Source organism: Coloeus monedula, assembly GCF_965178545.1.
Source record: "Coloeus monedula genome assembly, chromosome: 2".
Classification (NCBI taxonomy): Eukaryota; Metazoa; Chordata; class Aves; order Passeriformes; family Corvidae; genus Coloeus; species Coloeus monedula.
Genome location: NC_138782.1, coordinates 109,149,505 through 109,170,069, shown reverse-complemented (window position 1 = coordinate 109,170,069; position 20,565 = coordinate 109,149,505). Strand labels below are relative to the sequence as shown.

The window sequence follows — 20,565 nt, the reverse complement described above, 5'->3', positions numbered from 1 at the left end:
TCTAATAGCAGCAGGCCTTGTGCTGTTCTGTACTGTGAATACAGTAGTTCTGATTATTTTCTCTGGATCAGCAAAATATGTATGCCAAGTGGGGGGAAGAATTACAAAACGTGGGGCTTATAGAGATGCTTTATGTTAGGCAGAGCAAGAATTCATTTCTTTCTGGGAGGGGAGGAACAAACCTGACTTATCCTGGGAAACCTCAGTCACAGGCAGGTACTAAACCTACTTCTTCCTCCTATTCCCACACCTAAGTTGCTCCCACCCCACACACAGGTGAAAGGAGTGCATGAGTACAACCTATTCTAATAAACTATCTGCATTGTGGATGTGGGCTTTGGCCCCACTGTGGCACAGTGATTTAGTGCAGCTCTTTCCCCAAGGTCAGCTGTGAGGCAGCCCTGTCTTACCAGAGCCTGGGGCGGTGGCCCCTGGAATGCTGGGGCCAGGGAGTAGGCACAGCCAAGGTCTGGTTCACTGACACAAAGGCAGTACAATGTTCTTCTGAGACCCACAGCCTTGCCTTGGTGATTACCTAGAGCTCCACCTTGGACTTGCAAGGAGACAGAGGAACTTCCCCAGCACCTAAAAAGTTACAGCCTAGCTAGCTCAGAGTCTTTACCTCCCTCTTTTATGGGGGTGATGGGAAATTCTGACTGAGCCACTCCTCAAAGGTGCAGGGTACCACCTCCTGGGACACTTTCTCCATACAGCAGTGCTCAGCTTTGTCAGCAGAAGATCAGTTATCAGTTTTTGTTTGCAGATGGGTAAACTGAGGCAGCAATACTGGATGACCAGCCAAGGTCATAAATAAAGTAACAATGAAAGCAGATCCTTTTAACTCCTTGTTTCTCTGCTTTACTCATGATGCTATGGGTTGCCATAGCTGCAGAGCATAGTCTCTACCTGTAGTTTCAGGTGTGGAACATTTAAAGCACAAGGTTAAAAGTCTTCCCACAAATAGACTTTTGGGTCTTTGGGAAAGAATGCAGGAGCAAGCTTTCAGTTATGGTCCTGTGCTAAGTCCCATGGGTATTGTGTCAATCCTTTGCAAAATAGATCCAGATTGACCTGTGCTATGTGGCAAATCTGCTCAAATCTGGATCAGCTGCACAGACTTACACTGAGGAATGCTCTGCTGACATTAGTGTTGCCACCTTATATCTTGAATTTGACAATTTTATAGGTCTTTAAAAGATTTTTCTGTTTCTATTCTTGCTGAAACACTAAAGCCTGTAACAAATCTAACATGGCTTAAGTACAAACAGAAGCATATAGGATAGGCTTAAATGTGGTTATGTCTGAGTGTCAGTGCTAGTTGCATAAATTTGAGGGTAGTTGCTTTTTTGGGATAGTGCTGGATTTCATTCCATGCACATACCATGTGAGAGGAGCACTGAATCAGCTTAGGCTGATCCTTGGAAGAAAAAATGTACAAAGATGATTGTATTTTTCCAACAAACAGAGGGAAAGAAAAAAAAAAAAAAAGAGGATGCAATAAAGTTTTAGCTTTGCAATGCTCTGCTACAGGATTTATACACAAACTTAAACCATCTGCCCCACACAGACATGGTGATCTGTGGGGAGACAAATCTGTTACCTTCTAGCTGCTGCTGTCTTTATGCCTTACATCTTCCCCAGCAGAAAACCTTAATATGACTTAATTAGCTCCCCATGACTGAGGTTTGCTCCTCTCTGGTTTGCTTCATAGGTTAAGTCTTATGAATCAGTCAGGCAATGAGATTTACAAAGCAGTACATAGTTCTGGTGCTGTGGTGCCTATCAGCTGAAAGTCAAAGTAATTAAAGATCAAAACTACATCTTCAGTTGTTTTGGTTCTTTTTTTTTTGGAAGTGTTTTGTGTGTGTGTGTTACAGGACTGGGACTGGCTGCAGGAAACAGCTGCTCTGATGACTAAATAAAATAACATGTTTAATAAAATGGCATGATTACCAAAGCCCTCCTAGATTTCAGTACACTTTGAGAATAAAACTTTACATCTTTGTGAAACCTGAATCAATTTATTTAATGTCAGAGTAGGATATCTCAACCTAATCTTATTTCTTCAAGAAATTTGATGTATAAATGCCTTTCATCATTTATCAGCATTGAAGAAGGGTTTTTTACACATTAAATACAGAAAAATTATATACTTCTGTATATATTAATAAAGAGAGGCGTTAACAGCAATTTATCTATACAAAATGTCAGTTTGTTTATATTCCATTTGCAGTCTTTAGCAGTCATCACTAGATTTTACTTATCTATCAATCAGATTTATAATACAGGATACAGACTATGACACTGATATTTATTTGTTTACATGCAAAGATGTTCTCACTATTACTTATTTTCTTGATTTTTAGGTACAGTGGAAACAAAGATAAATAGACAATACTTGAACTAAATACATGTTCTTCCTTATCCTATTATTAAAGTGCCTACAAATCAATACACTTAGTATTCTTACAAAGTTGTTGTCATTTTTTAAAATGCAGTTTAACACCTATGGATTTACTATTGTCCTTATAAAATAAGATCAGTCAGAACAGTGATATGTAAATCCTAGGAAGACCAGTTGGCTTTTTTTTTTTTACTTTTGTATCAGACTAGGTTTAATATTTCTCAAAAGATTATTTAAAAAAAAAAAAGTAAAATAAAAAAAAGGCAAAGAGCAAGGCTTCTGTCTCAGCAACCTGCAGCTCAGGTTTTCAGGCAATCCTACATCACCTTCCAGCATTGCATCCCACGTACAGCGGTGGCTCCCCTTCCCTTGCGCTGTCCTTCTCTCACACCCTGCCCCACTGCACGACGAGGAAGAAATTTCGATGGTTTTTTGTTTGTAAAGACCCTGAGCGTGCCACGGCGGCTGCTCCCAGCGGGCTCTACACCCGCTTGACGCTGTTGAGGAGCTCGGTCAGTTCGCTGATGTACTTGATGGTGTACTTCAGGGTCTGGATTTTGGTGAGGGGCTGGCCCCGCTGGCTGTAGATGGGGGGCAGGTAATTGCGCAGCGTGTGGAGCGCGTCGGCCAAGGTCCTCATCCGCAGCTTCTCCCTCTCGCTGGCCTTCCTCCTGCGCTGGGCAGACATCCGCACCTTGGTGCCCTTGGGCAGCCGGGCCTGCCCGGGGCTGGGCAGGTAGGCGGGGGGGAAGTCCACCAGGCCGTATCCCACCAGGCCGCTGCCGCCGCTGCCATAGGGGGTCTCTGCTGCCGCCGGACAAGGGGACGAGGAGTAGGACTCGAAGGAGGGCGTCGGGGACAAGCTGTGCGGGGGCGAGATGGGGTGCAGCTCGAAAGACCCAGCAGAGCTTTTCCAGTCCCAGGATGATAAGCAGGCGGAGTGTTCCGAACCCAAAGCATCTTCCATGTTTATCAATGTCTCGTGCAATTTGTCCATGCTGGAGGAGCACTGGGGAGAAGCAATGCCCTCTGTCCACCAGCAAAGGCTGGAGCCGCCGGCTGCCGAGACCTTTTTATGATGGAGGGAGGAAAGTGACAGAGTGGGAACACGGGTTTGGTGCGAGGAGTTCAAAGGAGCACCAGAAGTGCTAAGATAGAAAATGAACTCCTGATGTGCTAGTTTCTTCTCAGTGATAATTATCAACCTTCAGCTAAAAAGCCTTTAAGCTAACAGGCAACAGCAAGAAAGGGAGAAAAAAAGATTATCTTCTTGCAACTAAACCAATTAAGGCGGTGCATCTACATTGAGTGTTGCACTGGGGATAAAAGTGGTGAGAGAGGAAAAAGAAAATTAACCATTTTACAAAACAATTTACAGATCTAGAATTTATAGGTTTGCTGAGACAAACCTTAAATTTACGCTGTCAAGCCCTGATTTCTGGGTAACTGAAGGTGATGGCACTACAGCAGTGAATGTGATCCATGCTCACTGCTGCTGAGGTAGTCTCTTATCTGCATCTTAATTGTGAAAGTCAAAGATGGTTTGTTTGGATTTTGTGAGTGTTGTGGCTCTGTGGATTTCCCTTCTCATGAGAATGCAACAGGATCATTTTGGTTTTCAACACGTGAAAGGAGGAAAGAACTGCAATGCATTCCTGTGCAGTTTGTAGCTCTATTTGCTACTTTAGAACATCAAAAAAGGAAATCAAAAAGGAAATTTGTAATTGTAAACAAGATCAAAGTCCCATTAAAAAACAAGAAAATGTAATTGAAAAGAAAGATTTAAGAAATCAAATATGCAGTGTATAAGCTTTGGGTTGAGATAAATGTTTTACATAGAAATTTAATTCAAAGTAATATACAGATTATATATGTGTTAGAGAAGACTAGAAGCTACTTCTGTAAATTTTTCTACTTCTAGGAATCTGTTCTTCTGCCAAAAAAACCCCTTTTCCAGCCTGACTCAATGCAACCGTGTTGTATGTTACACAGTTCAAGTGAAAATGTGTAACTTATAAATTAATATCATTAATAACATGCACTTTTTATCTCTATACTTCAGTACAGCTCACAGTGATGACTAATGTTCTCTATTACCGTGGGGAAAATGGATAAGTGGAGGCAAGGAGGACCTTTCCCCAAATCACACAACAAAGCATTAGGAGAGCCAGGAAAACTGTCCAAAACTCCTGAGCTCTGCAGCTGTTGAGCAGCTCAGCTCCCAGCCATGACTTTGTGTTGGCACATAATGGAAGCAAAATGTAATACATAATGAAAAGAAGGTGAGAAAGTGTCAACCTAGAGGAAAAATCAAAGCAGGATTTATTTTAGAGTTTCCTCCTGTGTAACGATCTCTGTGTGCTCCATAATCCACTCCAAATAAAGGCAGGGAATGCCTCTGAATGGCACAGAGCCAAAGCATGCTGAGATTTTCTGGAACATGCCACTTCTTTTTGTGAAATCCTCACTACAACCACACAGAAAAAACCCAATCCAATACTCAGCATAGTTACTGGAAAGCTTTTGTGAGTTTTTATGAGTTTGTTATCAAAATGTTAAGAGGCATTTCAGCCTGGACTGAGATAGTTTGACTATCATGACATCTACCTCCCACAAGAACTCAGGGCACAACTCCCACAGACACAATTGCTTTCTGTTTTATGGTTACCCCATCATTTTCTGAGCTCTTCTTTGGTCCTTCTTTAAGGAAAATGACCTGAAACAGTCCTAAGAAGCAGAGATGTCTACTAAAAACTAAAATTAAGAAATATGAAGGACAGGTATTTTCTGTGACTTCAGTGATCTGAATGGTTTCATTGAGTACCAAGACAATGGTAACAATGTCATAAGTTAGACACAAGGTCTAATTTTGCATAAATAGGGAACTTGCTCTGTCCCACTCTTTTTCCTTTTTCCTGCCCATATTTCTGTTTATAGTGTCTTTTCCATTTGTCAGGTCCTCTTCTCTTATTTCATGTCAGTCTTTTTTCTGTTTTTCCTGTTAACACAGCAGTTAAAAGACTACAAATAGAAAAATATCAGGGGGTGGAGCTGGAAGAGGAAGAACTTTTGTCAGGGTGTGAAAAGAAAAAGAAGCTTCCAAATATATGTCTGTATATATGTGTATATATACATGTCTACATGTATATAATGTATGTATTTGTAATATATAAATATATTAAAAATACTCATAGTGAGCACATATAAAACTGTTCTGCACAGCAATTTTCATTTTGGAACAAAATGGTAATTTAATGCAGTCAAATTTAGAAGCAAAAACTTCAACAAGTCACTTGTTTGCTGACTGTAAATAATGTACTTCACCAGTTAATTTCTGGGTAAATCATAGAAAGTGTTGCTCAGACACCAAGGGAGGAAAAGATTTTGTGCATGTCCAAGATTTTGTACAGATTTTTGCTGTGAATGGCAGATGAACACATTCTGATTTCATCTCTATGTTCTTTTATGTATTGGGATTCAGATGAGGTTAGGCAGGGAAGAGGAATGCAAATTATAGCAATAGCTATATCTTTCCTTATATCTTATGAGTAAATGTTTAGAGCAACCAAGGCAGGATATGAGAGTATGTAGACGACTGCTCTTGTTGCATGAAAAATCACTGGCTCTTTTAAGCTTATGCTCTCGTAAACTGTTACACAAGCAAGAGAAAATTACAGGCTTTTCTATATTAATAGATAATATGGGGTTAATGCCTTGCAGTTGTTGTGCATCCTTTTTATGACCATCGTGCTCCCTGACACTGTTTTAGCTTGGACACACCTATTTATGTCCCAAACACTGCCTGACTGTGGTCCAGGAGAGGCCACCAAGGGCACAGGGGTGGGCAAAGGGTTTCCCCGGACTAAAGCAAGAGTTGCCACAACACATCTTCAGAGCCAAAGAAGGGGCTGTGGCCCTGTTTGCTCTGCTGTTGGAGATGCAGACAGAGGTTCTGTTTGGAAAACTCGCCACCCATTTCTAGCCACAGCCCCCCGGTTCCCTAAACAAACTCAAATGAAGTGTGCCTCAGTTTTGGCTGAATTGGGAAACTGTGTAATATCTCTCCATGATCCTGGTGCGATCCACAGCCTGCATAAGTCAGCAGAGTCTCATGGTATGTAGCTGTTCTTGGATTAGTTAGATTTGGACATTTGCACCCACAAGTATGAGAATTCTCACTTAGGGAATTATCTGGCAAAGTAGAGACAATTATAACCGGCAAAAATCAATGAGAACAGTTCTTAATGTTATAACACTTTAAAAAGTATCATACAGAGGAAGGCAAGGCTACAGGCTGGATACCAGGTTTATTTTTCTATACCCTATGACAATTGGGTGCTCTCACTAAAGTGCTAAGAAAGTCTAGTATTTCAGGTGGCCTCTTCTTAGACAGTAAATTCACAGCAAAAGAAAAAAAAAAGAAGTTTTGCGATCTTTATTTTATTCTGCCTCCTGCAAATTTTAGGAATTTCCTTTTTGTCCATTAATAATGTCACAACATTGAAGGAAAGTGAGATACAAGGCTAACACCAATGAAATATGAACTGGCAAAAAAGGATAAGGCATTTTCTTCTTGACCAGTAGTTTGGATTTCCGTTTCAATAATCTATTCTGCAGTACAAAGGCTAACATCTCAATCTTCATCTCCTTTAGAATTAAATGTTCCCTGCTCATATTTTTGAATCCATTACAGGAACATAGATGCATAAAAGGAGAAAAAAAATTTCCATTTGAAAAAACTCGAACTACCCATGGCATAGAAAATTTTTAAATTTTTAAAGTAAGAAATCCAGACAATATGCCACAATTACGTATGGTAAAAAAATGCATTTTTGTGTGCAGAAATTTACAACTGATCTAATCTTTCTTTCTGTATTAGAATGTATTTCCACCAGAGTGTGATTTTGGTAGGAGAAACAGACAGTGAGCAAAAAAATTATGTTACCTGGGAAGAATGCAGGCTGAAACAGAGTAAACATGGATAAATGTGTTTAAATAACACTAATCCCATCACAGTCAGCCTCCTTTATAATTAGGACAGAAGTCTAGGCTTATTTTTCACAAGAAGCAGCTCAGTAATACCCTTGTAGAGCACTTAGATGATACAGCCTCATCTTAAAGCTTGGAAAGTGAAAAAAAAAAAATACATCTCCCAAAAGCTTTTAAAGTCACTTCACCTCCTACTTTACAAGAGGTTTCCCAAGTATTGGCTGCAAAGCTGCCTGCTCGCTGCAGAGGTGGCTGTGGCCATCCTGGACGAGGAGTCAATCGCCACATATAAAATGTGGGCAAGCAGCTGCAGGTCTCACTAACTTCAGCAGACGCAGCAGGTGTTCGACACTTCTGAAAAACAGTGTTGAACACCTCTGTTTACACCCAAGCCAGCAATAAAGGAAGGAAAGGATCCACCACATTTGTTATCCAGTCACATTAACCACCAGACAATGATTCTCTCCTTTTTAAGGTTTTGCCTCAATTTGGAAAGAAGAATTTTTTTTTTTTAGAATTTTTAGACTTTGAAGCTTCCTTCCTACTTGTGGAAGAACGTTTAATCCGGGTCTAACCTCAACTGAAACAAATAATACTTCTAAATAAGCAAGCTGGTCAACAAATCCATATCTTTGGGGGTTTTTGAGGTCAATATGCCAAAGAATGCAGATGCATAGCCACTTACAATTCCCAGACAGAAGGAAGGCAGTAAGAGAACAAGGACAATTTCTTAGTCCAGCCCTAAGAGAAGGAGCCCAAAACCCTTACTACAATCATTAAAAATGAAGTGTAAATTGGATGTCTAATTGTTATTAGACAATTAGACCATCTTCAGCCAAGCAAACCTGTGGCTAGCACAAGAGATAATATTTTTATCAATTTCTAGTAAGACCAGAATTAGGCTGGTTCTAGTGCTGTTAAAAAATCCTGCCATAAACATTTAAAACCTTCAATGTTCTCAACTCCAACATGTCCAGACTGGACCCTGCTCATGAAGAAGAAACAGTCAAGTGAGTATCACTGATTTCAGAGCTTTGCATAGTGAACAAGCATCTCTCTGGTGTGTTAGCCTGGCAGGATCAGATTTATCTATTTGCTTTACATCCTCAAATGTAAGGTATTTGATCCTCCAAATAGTGTCAGCCTCCATCGACTGACAAGTGACATCAGCTCTGCAATTCATTTAAAACATCTGATCTCCAAGCAACTGGCTTCCCAGATGAAAAGCCCTACATGTGGAATTTACACCTACCCACCTTTTAAGTAGAGAGTTTATTACCTAGTGGTTTTCAGCTGATATTTAGGAATGTCTTTTTAATACCCCTGTTAACAGAAGTTGAAAGGAGGTTTGACTGTGTGGTTGGTCTTTAATGTCCACTGGCTACTTCAGCCAGAAGGAAAGGGAAAAGCTGGGGGGGGAAGGAGAGCCTAATAAGATTCATTTTGCTCAGAAATGAGAAGTAACAGATATTATCAAAATAATAGAAGCTGTTTCTGCAGGAGAACTCTATCATCACTTAGTGCAGCTTAATTATATCAGCTTTCACTTTTAGTTTTAAAAACTGCTGTCTGCCGTAATGGAGTGGATATATCTCAGTTTTTCATGGGAGATGTGGAGGGTTACCTGTTGTAAATATTTCAAGATCAGCAATGCCTCCTTCCCTATCCAAAAGCATACATTCAAATTTAATAAATTGCGAAGTACAATATATTTTATCCCCAAGTGTTTCTTCTTCTGTCCCATGGACGGTGGGATGAACCATGTGTAACAGTGGTTTCACAGGCCTTATTAAAAAACTGCAATAGCACCTAAGGTTTGTACTCTTGCTTTTCAGATATTAAAATGGGTTTTCATGCATTCATTTTGCAACATGATGAATTTTCCAAAACTAGGTAAATCTTATAAGAAATTCCTATAGCCAGGAAAATTGCATTAAAAACTCAGTTGTGACTATTTGTAGTCGAGTTGCAGAGCTGAAGCTGGCTGTTTGTGAATGGAGCTATTTTTCAGTTGCTTTGATTATACTTCAGCTCAGGCTGTTGCTTTTTGTCCACTGAACCTCCTCATCAGTAACTGCTCATTTCTTCCTCCCCCACATCCTAGCACTGATGTGCTGAATTTCTCTGTGCTGCTGACAGAAGCCATGTTTCATCTCCGTGCTAAATGAAGTTATGCTCTGGGCACAGCCTGCAGTTCAGTTTAATAATTATAAAATGGATCAATAGTCTGGATAAGAGACAACATACAAGTGTTAGATTAAAAATTTTATTTAGCACTTACATATTTTACATTCTGAAATAAAATGCTGTGTGTCTGTTCGAGCACCTTTCAGGGAACGTGGTTAGCCAGCGGGTGAGGGCCATTGACTTCAAACTGCAATCACAAATTTCTTGGCAAGTTGCTAAATCTTAATTTTCATCACATTCAATCCCATCAAAAAATACCAAGTCTGTCCTTCAGGCAGAATCTGAAAGGGGTGTTAATTTGGGGAATTTTTTTTCATTTGCTCAGAATGCTTCCATTAATTTTGCCTACTGAATTACACTCAGTCTTAAAACAGTCCCATGAATATATTTGAGTAAAATTGTTCACATTTTTTATAGGTAATGCTGCATATGCAAAGGTTTTCAAATGGTATTGAAATGTGGGTAGTGGTTAATCTCTTGGAGAGCAGAGCTTTCATCAGAGGGACTGGAGAAAATTATCTGGGAGCAGCCTTGGGATGTGCAAAGAAAGCAAAGGCAAATCCCTGTGCTGTGGGGATAATCTCCCTGAGCAGCACAGGCTCAGGGAGATAAGGCAGGAGGCAGCTTCTCAGAAGACCTGGGAAGTCTGGTGGGTTGAAACACTGGAGCAAGTCCAGAGAAGGGTCATCAAGCTGGCCAGGGGACCAGCGAATGTGGTGTGTGGGCAGAGGGCAAGGGAGCTGGGTCTGCCCAGGGCAGGCCTTATCACTGCCTGCAACTACCTGATAGGAGGTGAAAAGAAGAGTAACCAAGCTCTTTGCAGGAGTTCACACTGGAAGAAAGAGGCAGCAAACACAATTTCTGAGTCTTAAAATCCTTTGACCTTTCAGTGATGCATTATAGGTTTCCTGCTGGTAATAGAAGACACAGATATTTTTCCTGCTTGATTAGATTTTTGGACAGTTGTGTTTGGGTTGCAAGGTCATAGTGCAGAGGTCTGTGTTCTCTGCCACTGAAGACCCTGCTCCTTCTCTCTACCTCATAATCAACTTTTATTTTCCACCTCTTCTCAATTTTTCTACCCCTAGCTTGTCCCATCTATCACTAAATATTATTCTTTTTCCTTTTTATCATTTAATTTCTCTCTCTCTCTCTCACTCTCTCTCTTTCTTTAAGGTTTCATCCACTTCATTTTCTGTGTCTCACTCTTTTTGATTCTTCTTGGTATCGACAGTAGAAAACGATGCCTTTTCTTGACATCCCCTGCTCATATAAATCATACATCTGTATCTATGCAGTTGCACGGATATAGTCAACGTTAGAGGAAGGAAACAATTATCCACTTGAAACAGGTTTTTCAGGGAGTTCTAAGCACAGCTTATCAAGTAGTTATATTATTATAGTATATACTTACAGATAGAGACTCAGTTAAGGTTGTAAATTTGAAAAAAATAATTTACTTTAGGTCATTGCTGTTCAGAAAACTATTATATTATTTTTATTTCTATTTTTAAACACAAAAGAAAGTAAAAAACCTAAACTCCTACCAGGAGTATGGGCCATTAAGTGAAACTTACGAATCTATCAGGTCAAACAAAAAGATAGTAAAATGTAGAACTAGAGGGAAAAAAGGATTACCAATCAAACCCTTAGATTGCCTTCATTTTGAGAGCCCATTTAGCTGTGTGCTGCTGTCCCTATCACTGTGAAGAAACACAGACATCTGTTTTGCACCCTGCCTGAGTTCCTGCTTAGTTAATGGTAATTGGGATGTGTAAAAGCGGTGCATGCATGAATAAGCAGGTAGATCTCACAACAGCAGGTATGCAAATCCAGGAGGCAGCTGGTCCTGGCTGCAACTCCACTCTCTTAGGATCCAGTTTGCTGCAATCCAGGGAGAACAGTAAAGCACTGTCTGTAGAGACAGCACAATCAGGACAGGAAATCAGGTCACCAGTGTCCCCTTCTAGCTCTGGCACTGACCTGCATGATCACAAAGAGACTCTGTCTTCTGCTCTTGCTCCCCCAAATCTCTCCCGTCATTGGATCCAGGCTGTGTCAGGTCAGGGATTACCTCTCTGCAGAGATCTCTATAGTGCCCACCACAGCGGTCAGCTTAAAGACTCTATAAAATGGAGACGGAAATAGCAAGCAATTAAATCTAAATTCTCCAGTTGATACTGCTTTAAACCAGTTGGGCTTCCAGAGAAGTGATTCTCTATAGTCAATAGTGGCAAATGGGTTGTAGCAAAAATAAAAACAAAGAATAAAAAAAAAAAAAAAAAAAAAAAAAGGAAAAAAAAGAAAAAAAGAGGAAAAAAGAGGAAAACGTTGATTTCCCTGACATTGACCTGCCCTGTCAGGCTGGGACACGCATTCATCAGTCTCTCGGCTCTTATCTGCCATTCTGTGATGAGTTGAAAGCAAAGTAACACAGATGGATGGCGTTCTCTTTTGAAGAACAAAATGTACCGGGAACTGAATTTTCAAGTACATTCAGCGTGAAGTTAACTCTTAGATTGAAAGAGCATCTTTTAAAGGAGAGGGAGGAAAAAAACAATCCCCAGGGACTCAGAAGGGCTATTGGGGCTTCCCTACTGATGTGCATCCAAAGTAAGCTAACATTTACATAGTCCCTGCTGCTTGCAGTGTACTCCAGACAATGGCTAATCAATACTCATTACACAGCTTTAAAAAGACCGAGTATTCTGGGGTGGTGAGCCGCATCCTCCCAAATAAAACCCAGAGCCTGAAGCTATTTGGCCAGACACCTCCACCCTTGGAGTTTTCCTGAGATCGGACTGGCTGTCCTCCTCCAAGGAACCTACCAAGCCATATATTCTTTCAGAGGAAAACCTCAATCTGTAGAAATATCATTTGCTAATGGCACAGGAAGGAATTTCATCCAGGGGATTTTTAATTAGTGAACTCAGACTACTTGAGGAATCAAATCTGAGACGAGAATGAAATGAGGCACTGGCTCACACACCTGGAATTCATCATTATGATCCAGCAGAAGAATCAGCAAGTTACATGGAATTTTAAAGAATCATGAGGAATACAATAGCCCTGTTTCAAATACTCAGCTATATTCCTACTGAATCCTTAGACTCCCTATTTATTTTCGGGTCAAATAGTAAATATTAAGAACATATTTTATATATCCTAGGGTTGTGTGTTTGATTATGCTTGCACATGCTCATGGTGCCAGTAACACCCTGATTTTTTTGTCAAGGCTTCCTCTTTCAACCCAAAGATAGCTCTCTTGACCAGAGAGTTAATTTCTTGGGGGTTTTCAGCAAAACAAAAATATAAATAATATTTAATAAGTGGATCCATGGCTGCCACAGTCTTTTCTTGGGTTTACTTGGCATCAAAATTCTTCAAGTGTCCTGCAGCAAGAAGGTCCTTTCAATAATAAATTCAAACCTATAGAAGAAGCCAATCTTAATAGCTAGTGGGCTATCAGACTGTATTCTTTAAAATTTTCCGTTAGGACTTTCTCTAATTTAAAGTAAACTCTAATAAAAGATGTCTCAATGTATTTATTTCTAGTGTTATATAAAGACAACTCAAATTCAGCAATAAAATACTTTTTGGACACAAATAGTTTAATTATTTTTTTCTAGTGTACATCTTCAGAGTGACTCTCAGAGTTGCTTTTACTCCAAGATCTTCCACCTGGCAAAATGTGCATGTAGGTGTCTGGCCAGGGGCACAAGCGCTGAGGGGAAAAGATCAAAGGCCTATAAATGTGTCAAACTTTCAAATGTAAATCACCTTCCATAACGCTGCTGAGAACAAATCCTTCATTATCACCATTCTGTGAAAGGCTTAAATTAGCCTGAATTAGCTGAAAAGAACAAGAAAAAGAAAGCCATCTATCTTCCTGTGAGTTTTATTACCTTTAGATTTATTTGGCTAATGGTTTGATAGCCCACTAATCCGAATATCTGCATAACAGATTCTTCAAATTATCCATAAATAAAATATGTGATCACGAAATGTTGCTATTAAAGTGAGATCTGTAACAATAGATTAATAAAAGAGCACTTACAATAAACCACTCCTTTTCATTGCCAAACTATGAGCTACTGTGATTGATATAATAGCAATTATCAACTGGCTTCTCAACTTGAATCTCATTTAGGGGAATTTTTTAATGTGCACTTCCTAAACTGTGTGTTCTCCAGATAGATGCTGTACCCATCTTTACTTTTGGCTGTCATTCTGCAAACATAATTACTTTCCTAAGAGGTACTATGTCTTGGGTTTTTTTTATGGATAGTTTCAGTGATGTAATAGAATATTTGAACAATCTAATTGACTAGAAGAGCAAGAGTTATAAACCCCAGAGTTTATAAATCGCAATATACTTTATTTATAAGGGAAAATCCTAGCACTGTATTTTCTTAAATGATCATCTGCAGAGAGGTTTTGTTAAGGGAACTTTATTTGGAACTTGAAAGAGGATAGGCTGCTTTCAGAAAGCTCTTGATTGGGTTGGACAAGGTAGTGTCTGAGGGGAGCTGGCTGGGGACCCTGAGCTCTGTAAGTGTTTTCAGAAGGTGTCCTCGTGTGGGTCTGGTGAGACTTCCCAGAACATCTGTGCTGGTAACTTCTATCCTCCACCATTGGCACTTTGTACCTCACTGGCTCTTCTGTTGGTCAGATTTTTAATATATTCCCCCTCTGACACATTCATCCTGCCACAGTCACTTACATGGGTTATATTCCAAGTTATAACACCAGTTAATCACAAGATACAAACTCAGGTCTTTTCCCCAGGGGTGAGTAACAAGGTTGTAAGATTTCCATACAAGAGGGCTGTACAAGGTCACATGGACACCCACATGGATTGTGACATATGAATGCAAGACTCAAAAGCTGAGAGCAAAATGAATCTGTTTACTGCAGAGTTAAGACAGTACTTATATTAGTGTGAGAATCTCTGTTCAGTCCTTCACATGCAACCCGGTTGCAGGCCTGTAATAAATCCGTCGGCCTGACAGTTTGTGAGTTTCCTCAAGGTTTGCAGGCTTCGAAGAAATGGGATGCCTTTCCTGTTCTGCAGTGTCAGGCTTGTTTCTTTCTCACAATGGATGAGGACCCTACAGCTTTGAAATCTCCATGTTCACTGACATCTCAACGCAGTTCCAAGTCTTTGGCTTCTGTGGTGAGAGTGGCCTGGCCATTGTAAGACACTAATGATTGTTGATAGCATTTTTTTCTGAATCTGTAACTTATGGCTTCCCAGCACAAACTGTTTGGTTTTGTAATAGAAAAGAAAAAAAATCCCACACTTAAATTGCTGTTATCTTACAAGGTAGATATATTATGACAAAGAAGTTTTTGCAAGATACACACCACTATTATTTGAAGAAATATAATATTCTTGATGGATTTGTTCAGTTCTCTGTAAAAATTCAAACATTTTCAATGCCAGAGCCACATGCCCATTTTACAGTTATATTCTTCAGCTTATCATCGTTGGGAGAGGAACATTCTGTCTGTAAGACCTCAGTGGTGAGCTGTAGATAACAGAACAAGCAAAGAATTAGTGGCCTTTTAAAAAATTTTTATTAAATATGCTAGGGTGTTATACAGAAATCAATGGATTATTACAAAATAGTTTTCAGTCCACTTTCCAAACCACTAACACCAGAGATTACAATGTGGAAGGTTCTGGAGTAGAAGGCTCTGGATAAAGGTTTGTTTGGTAAATAGAAACTTGGCCTTTGAAGCTGAAAAAGCCCACCACCAACCCCAAATAGAAAATGCCACTGTTCATTCTGCTTGCTTTCATTATTATTTCTCAGAATCGCTGCGTCAAACCACGATAACCTCTTATCTATGTGATTATTCTAGTTTATTCTTCTGGTATTGCTAAAACGAATATTCTTAAAACAGAATAGCAGAATAACATATTCTATGAGTTTTACCATTACCATACCAAAAGCCATAACAGGTAGCAACTGATTGTAATACTGGGGGAAAATAATAATATGCCATCAACTGAAAACAGTATTTCTTTACAAATCACAAACAAAAATCATGAGGCCACAACTTTTCCTAAATATCTTTCTTGCAAATTCTAAGCAATCTGCAAGAAGATTAGGGATTTTTAGGAATGGAAACGAAGGGACATCCTCTTTGATGATGGCATTTCAGTAGATGCCAGAACAAAGGTGTATTTCTGCTTGGAGATGTGTGAGCACAAACCCATCACCTTCCCTTGGACTTGATAGGAAGGGCACCTACAAATCTCACACATCTCATGATAAATAATAAATACAGAAACCATGCTGTAAAAGCTCGTATTTTTCAGGTTAAAAAGGCAATAGAAAAGCAGGAGTAGATGTTGGGCTGGGCATGCTGCACTAAAAATTGTTGTAGGAGCCATACACAGGGAGGACAACAGTTTGGCTGGGCTTGTACAAAGGCAGAGTTGCTGATCTGCATGCCTTGGGCTTTCCCAGGGAGTTGTACCAAATCTGGCAACACAAGTGCTCGGGAATTCAGGATTCATATATGCCCTATGCCACCCCACTGTAGTATTTCCTGCTCTTCTGCTGTATTTCCTAAACTTCTCTGCAATATCAGCATCACCTTTCTCAGTTTTTTGAGAAGGCAACACTTTTACATACTCACGTACCCCTCCTGCACCCTCCGTATTGTTTGGTGTGACTGACAGCCAAAGTCAACCCACATCACAGCTCAGGGAAGCCCATGTGAGCTGGCTGCCCAGCAGACTGTTAGCAGAGCCACTGCCAATTTCTTTCCATCAGGAAGGCATGGCACTAATTAGCAGAAATCAGACTATATTCCACATTTCTAACTGGCAGGTCTGATTTGGTAAAGAAGCCATTCAATAATTAGAAAAACTAGCAGTACATTAGTCTGGAGATATAGTCCTATACAGCCCCTATACCTATACAGTAGGTATGCATGTGGCTGTCACTCTTGAAGCCCTTTGTTCCATTAAACCCCAGGTTTTGGGGATTCTGAGACCAAGTTCAGGGCTCTTTCCCACACAGATGTAGATCAAGCAGCAAATTTAACTCTCTAGTGCAGAAGGTTCAAAGAAAATGTTTACAGCTCATTGCAGTGGGCTGAGAGACAGAGAGGCTTAAAGGCTAAAGCTGCTCTGGGACCTGGCATTTCTGCTGGACTAGAAGACAGCCTGAACTCAACCTCAAACGGGGCCAAAAACTTCATGTTCTTGCAGCAGATAAAACTTGGACTGTTTCTAGGGTTGGGCTTATCTTGTCTGTCTGTTATTATGTGGTGTCACTGCCAGGCCAACACTGGGACGTTGGGATGGGGGAAGAAGCCAGCACATAAGAGTTCATCTAGTTTGCCCATGAAATTATCCAAACCAGACCACACTCACAGTTCCTTCTACCATGTGCCAAAGAATACCCAAAATTTACCACAGATCCAACCTTTGTTAAAAATACTTGGTGGGACAGCTAACTGGGCTTCAAGCTTGGCTGCAGAGGTGCTCTAGCAGAGCAAATTGCATTTTAAAATAAGATATTAAAATAACAAATACTAATGTAGATTTACTTCTACACTATGTTAGCATTAAAAATATTCCTGATTAACAACTTCTCCTTAATTGATTTTTGTTCAGGCAGGTAATGAAAATTAAATATCCATTAGGTATTTTAGTAGGGGTAGCTGTTTTTAATGAACAAGATTTTCAAAGGTAGGTCCCTTTCTCCAGTTGTGCTCAGTCTCTGAGGTGACAAAACCTCTGAACTTGGTCAAGGGAAATTGGGGCAGGGGTGGAGACAAGGCTTGGGTTTAAAGAGCTTTGAAAGTTTCATATGTGGATTAATCTTAAATTCAGTACTGATAGTAGGTACAGTGCAGGATTCATGAGCAGAACTGTGCAGAGTGGTTCTGTCACCCATCGTAATTTTGTTTTCTTGAAAGAGTTAGAGTGTTTTGTTTCCTGAAGGAAAAAGCGCTAAATCTAGCACCGAGTTTACGGTTTCGTCAGTAGCACTTGGGTTTACAGCAACTCCCAGTAATATTCCAACTGCAGTTTCCTTTTATCTGCTGTTAAAATATGGCAGGGCCTGACACCTTTTTAGACATGAAAAGAGTATCTTGTCTCAACTAACAGCTGCCATTAGTCTCTTTTGCCACTCCATTTCCAAGCGTCCTCCTTTAAATAAGAGCCAAGGCTGTGCAGATCCTAAAAGTTAAATAATCCCCTTCTCAAATTAGGAAATTTCTTGGCTAACTAGCAAAAGATTTATTGCATTTGTCAAATTTTTGTGTTTGTTAAGCAGGTTCACACGTGGATAAGTATTTCAGTACTCTCTACCAATGGGAAAATGTCAGTGGGATACAGAGACATTGAGAGATGGTCTTTCAATTTTTTTTTTCTAGCTCTCTATGTATATATTCCATGTAAACAGCATTTATCTTCCTTTCTTGTTGATTGTGGACCTGAAATAGTGAGCTACAATCCTAAACGAAGCCAAGTAAACGGTTGCCTTTGTCAAGATATGCTAAACAAATGAGCTGCATTTAATGTTTAATACTGTTTGTAAGTGGAAATAATGGTATTTATACCACTAAGATAGAACTTACAGCTCTGCTCTGTATCTCTGTGAGCATCATTCAAGCTAGAGGGATGCCAGCATGTGGAGTGACAAATCAGGTAAAGTACTCGGGCTGGGACAGTAGTTGTGCAGAAAACCTTTCAGAAAACTGCTTCAAGAACGATGAGCCCCTTTTACCTGCCCCACCTCCATAGTAGGTACAATTTTTATTCCTTTTTATGAAGCACCTGGTAAAGTCAATTCAGACAGATCAGGAAAGATGATAAATGAAAATCTATTCAGGCTCATGAGGCTGATGCATCAATTGATTTATTCTTACAGGCAGTTTAACATAATCCTGTAGAAATACTCCCTGCAGAAGGAAGTTACCTTAAACCCCCTCAATTTATTTAAACATCATTCTCACAAGTGTGAGACGTTGCAAAGCAGTCAGCAGAGTAAAAAGCTCCAAAGAAAAATCATCCCTAATCCTTAGACTGAGTAAATTACATAAAGATGAGAAACCAAAACACTTTAAAAACTTTAATTACCCTTCTGTAATGAATCACAAGTTTAATTCAAGCAATAGTCACCCCCAATGATAAATGTTTTTATTTGCTGCAATGAGCAGCTACAGCCTAAATAGAGGGAGCATCATACACAGCTGTTTTTTCACATCTGTTGCTGCTTCTCTAGTGGCAGGAAACTGGCACAAAATTTGGATGCATTCCATACAAAAAAAATTGAAAATTTTCTGCTTTTCATGCTTGAACTGGACTTGTGAAACCAGATTAATTAGTAGGAAAAATCAGCAACATACCATTTTTTCCTCTGCAGCCCTTAATGTCTTATATCTCATTTCTGACTTCAATCATCCACAAAATATGAACTAGTCATAATTCTGGCACAGTATTTTCATCTCCTCATCCTTTAAAGCAGCCATCCCAAGCGGATTTGGAAAGCAAAGAAAATTCCCTCCAAAAACTACTCTGACTCCCCAGTTCTAAAGAAAGCTCTAAACCACAGATATCCCCACATTGTGGGTGAAATTGAATAATCCCCCAACAAAAGAGCACATTCCCATACCCTGGGACGGAACAAAATTTAGGTTGTTCATGTGATGTTGGCATCTTTATTAATGAAAATTTAAACTCTTGATTTCAACTTTCAGTATTCAAAATCATCAGCAAGAAAAAAAAAAAATTATACATAACTGAGAACAATGTTTTTCCACAAAAAACCCCCCACTCAGATCTCTCTGAATAAGGAATGGTTCCCTGCCCATGGCACGGGGGTTGGAACTAGATGATTTTCAGGTCCCTTCCAACCCAAACCATTCTGTCATGCTATGAATCTCTCCATTTACAGTTCCCAGGTGACTCTTACTCTCCTTCACAATACTATTCTTCCAGCTGGGTGCTTTCGAGTCTCCACAAACGAAAGACCATCTCCAAAACTGAAAATAAGTTTCCAATATTTTTGATTTTTTTTCTTATTTCTAGAATACATTTCTCATTTGGAAAATCAAATATAAATAAAATTTTCCATCTACCCACAGAGTAAACTAAGAAACTCCCATTTTGGCTATCTATAAGCTACCTATGTCTTCCTTAAACAAATCTGGAATTCAGCTTCCAAACTTGGTCTTCCACCATTATAAAGAATGGGCATTTTCTCTAAGGCACAGATATTCTAAATTTCTCTTGTTAACAGTGTATCTTGGCAAGAGCCATCTTCCTTCTGGCTGGTGCACAGAAAGAGTTACAAACAAATATAGACAAGGAGGCATTCCTTCAACAGGCAGTTGAAGACAACTTTTTTTGGTGTATGAACAGACATTGCTTCTATAATAAAGAGGCAGAAAGAGCACCTTCAAAACTATAATTGCACTCAGATCTCCCCTTTTAAAAAATCCCAAACATTTACATGATATTACTCAAAGAACTTGAAATATGATAATTAGATTTTTCTGTAACTTAACTTTCACTCTGTTATGAATTGAAGTGAATGTTAGATGGGATTTCAACCTTCTTTAAAAAAAATGCCCTAAACTGTAACTGATTAATTAAAACAGTCATCAAATTTCCTTAAATATTAGATATGACAGCTATAAAACCAGAGTATCTTTTCATGGTTTATTCCACCCTTTGGAAGAGGCACACCCCCAAAGAACAGCTTATTACGGGGCATGGGAGATGCAAATTTAGCTACTGTGCAAGGCACATCTGCTGTGTGTCTCTATTTGGTCCTTCAGAGATTGTCAACACAACCAGAAACACAGGATTTCAAAACCCATTTCAAAATTTGCAAAAATTAAGTTAGTGGAGCAGAACGGAGAATTTCAGTTAAAAATGCTGCATCACTTTGTGTTATTTAGAGTATCCAACAGCACTGCAGGCACTATTCTAGCAAGTGTGTTTATAAGCA

General features: G+C 39.5%; 1 protein-coding gene across 1 annotated transcript; it reads right to left on the bottom strand.

Annotated features, from left to right (window-relative positions):
- Positions 1–2,885: 2,885 nt before the first annotated feature.
- MSGN1 (mesogenin 1) lies at positions 2,886–3,401 on the bottom strand (the record flags this gene model as incomplete). Its single annotated transcript, XM_082302493.1, has 1 exon — positions 2,886–3,401. The coding sequence occupies one exon, from the start codon at positions 3,399–3,401 to the stop codon at positions 2,886–2,888; it is 516 nt and encodes a 171-aa protein (XP_082158619.1).
- Positions 3,402–20,565: the final 17,164 nt, after the last annotated feature.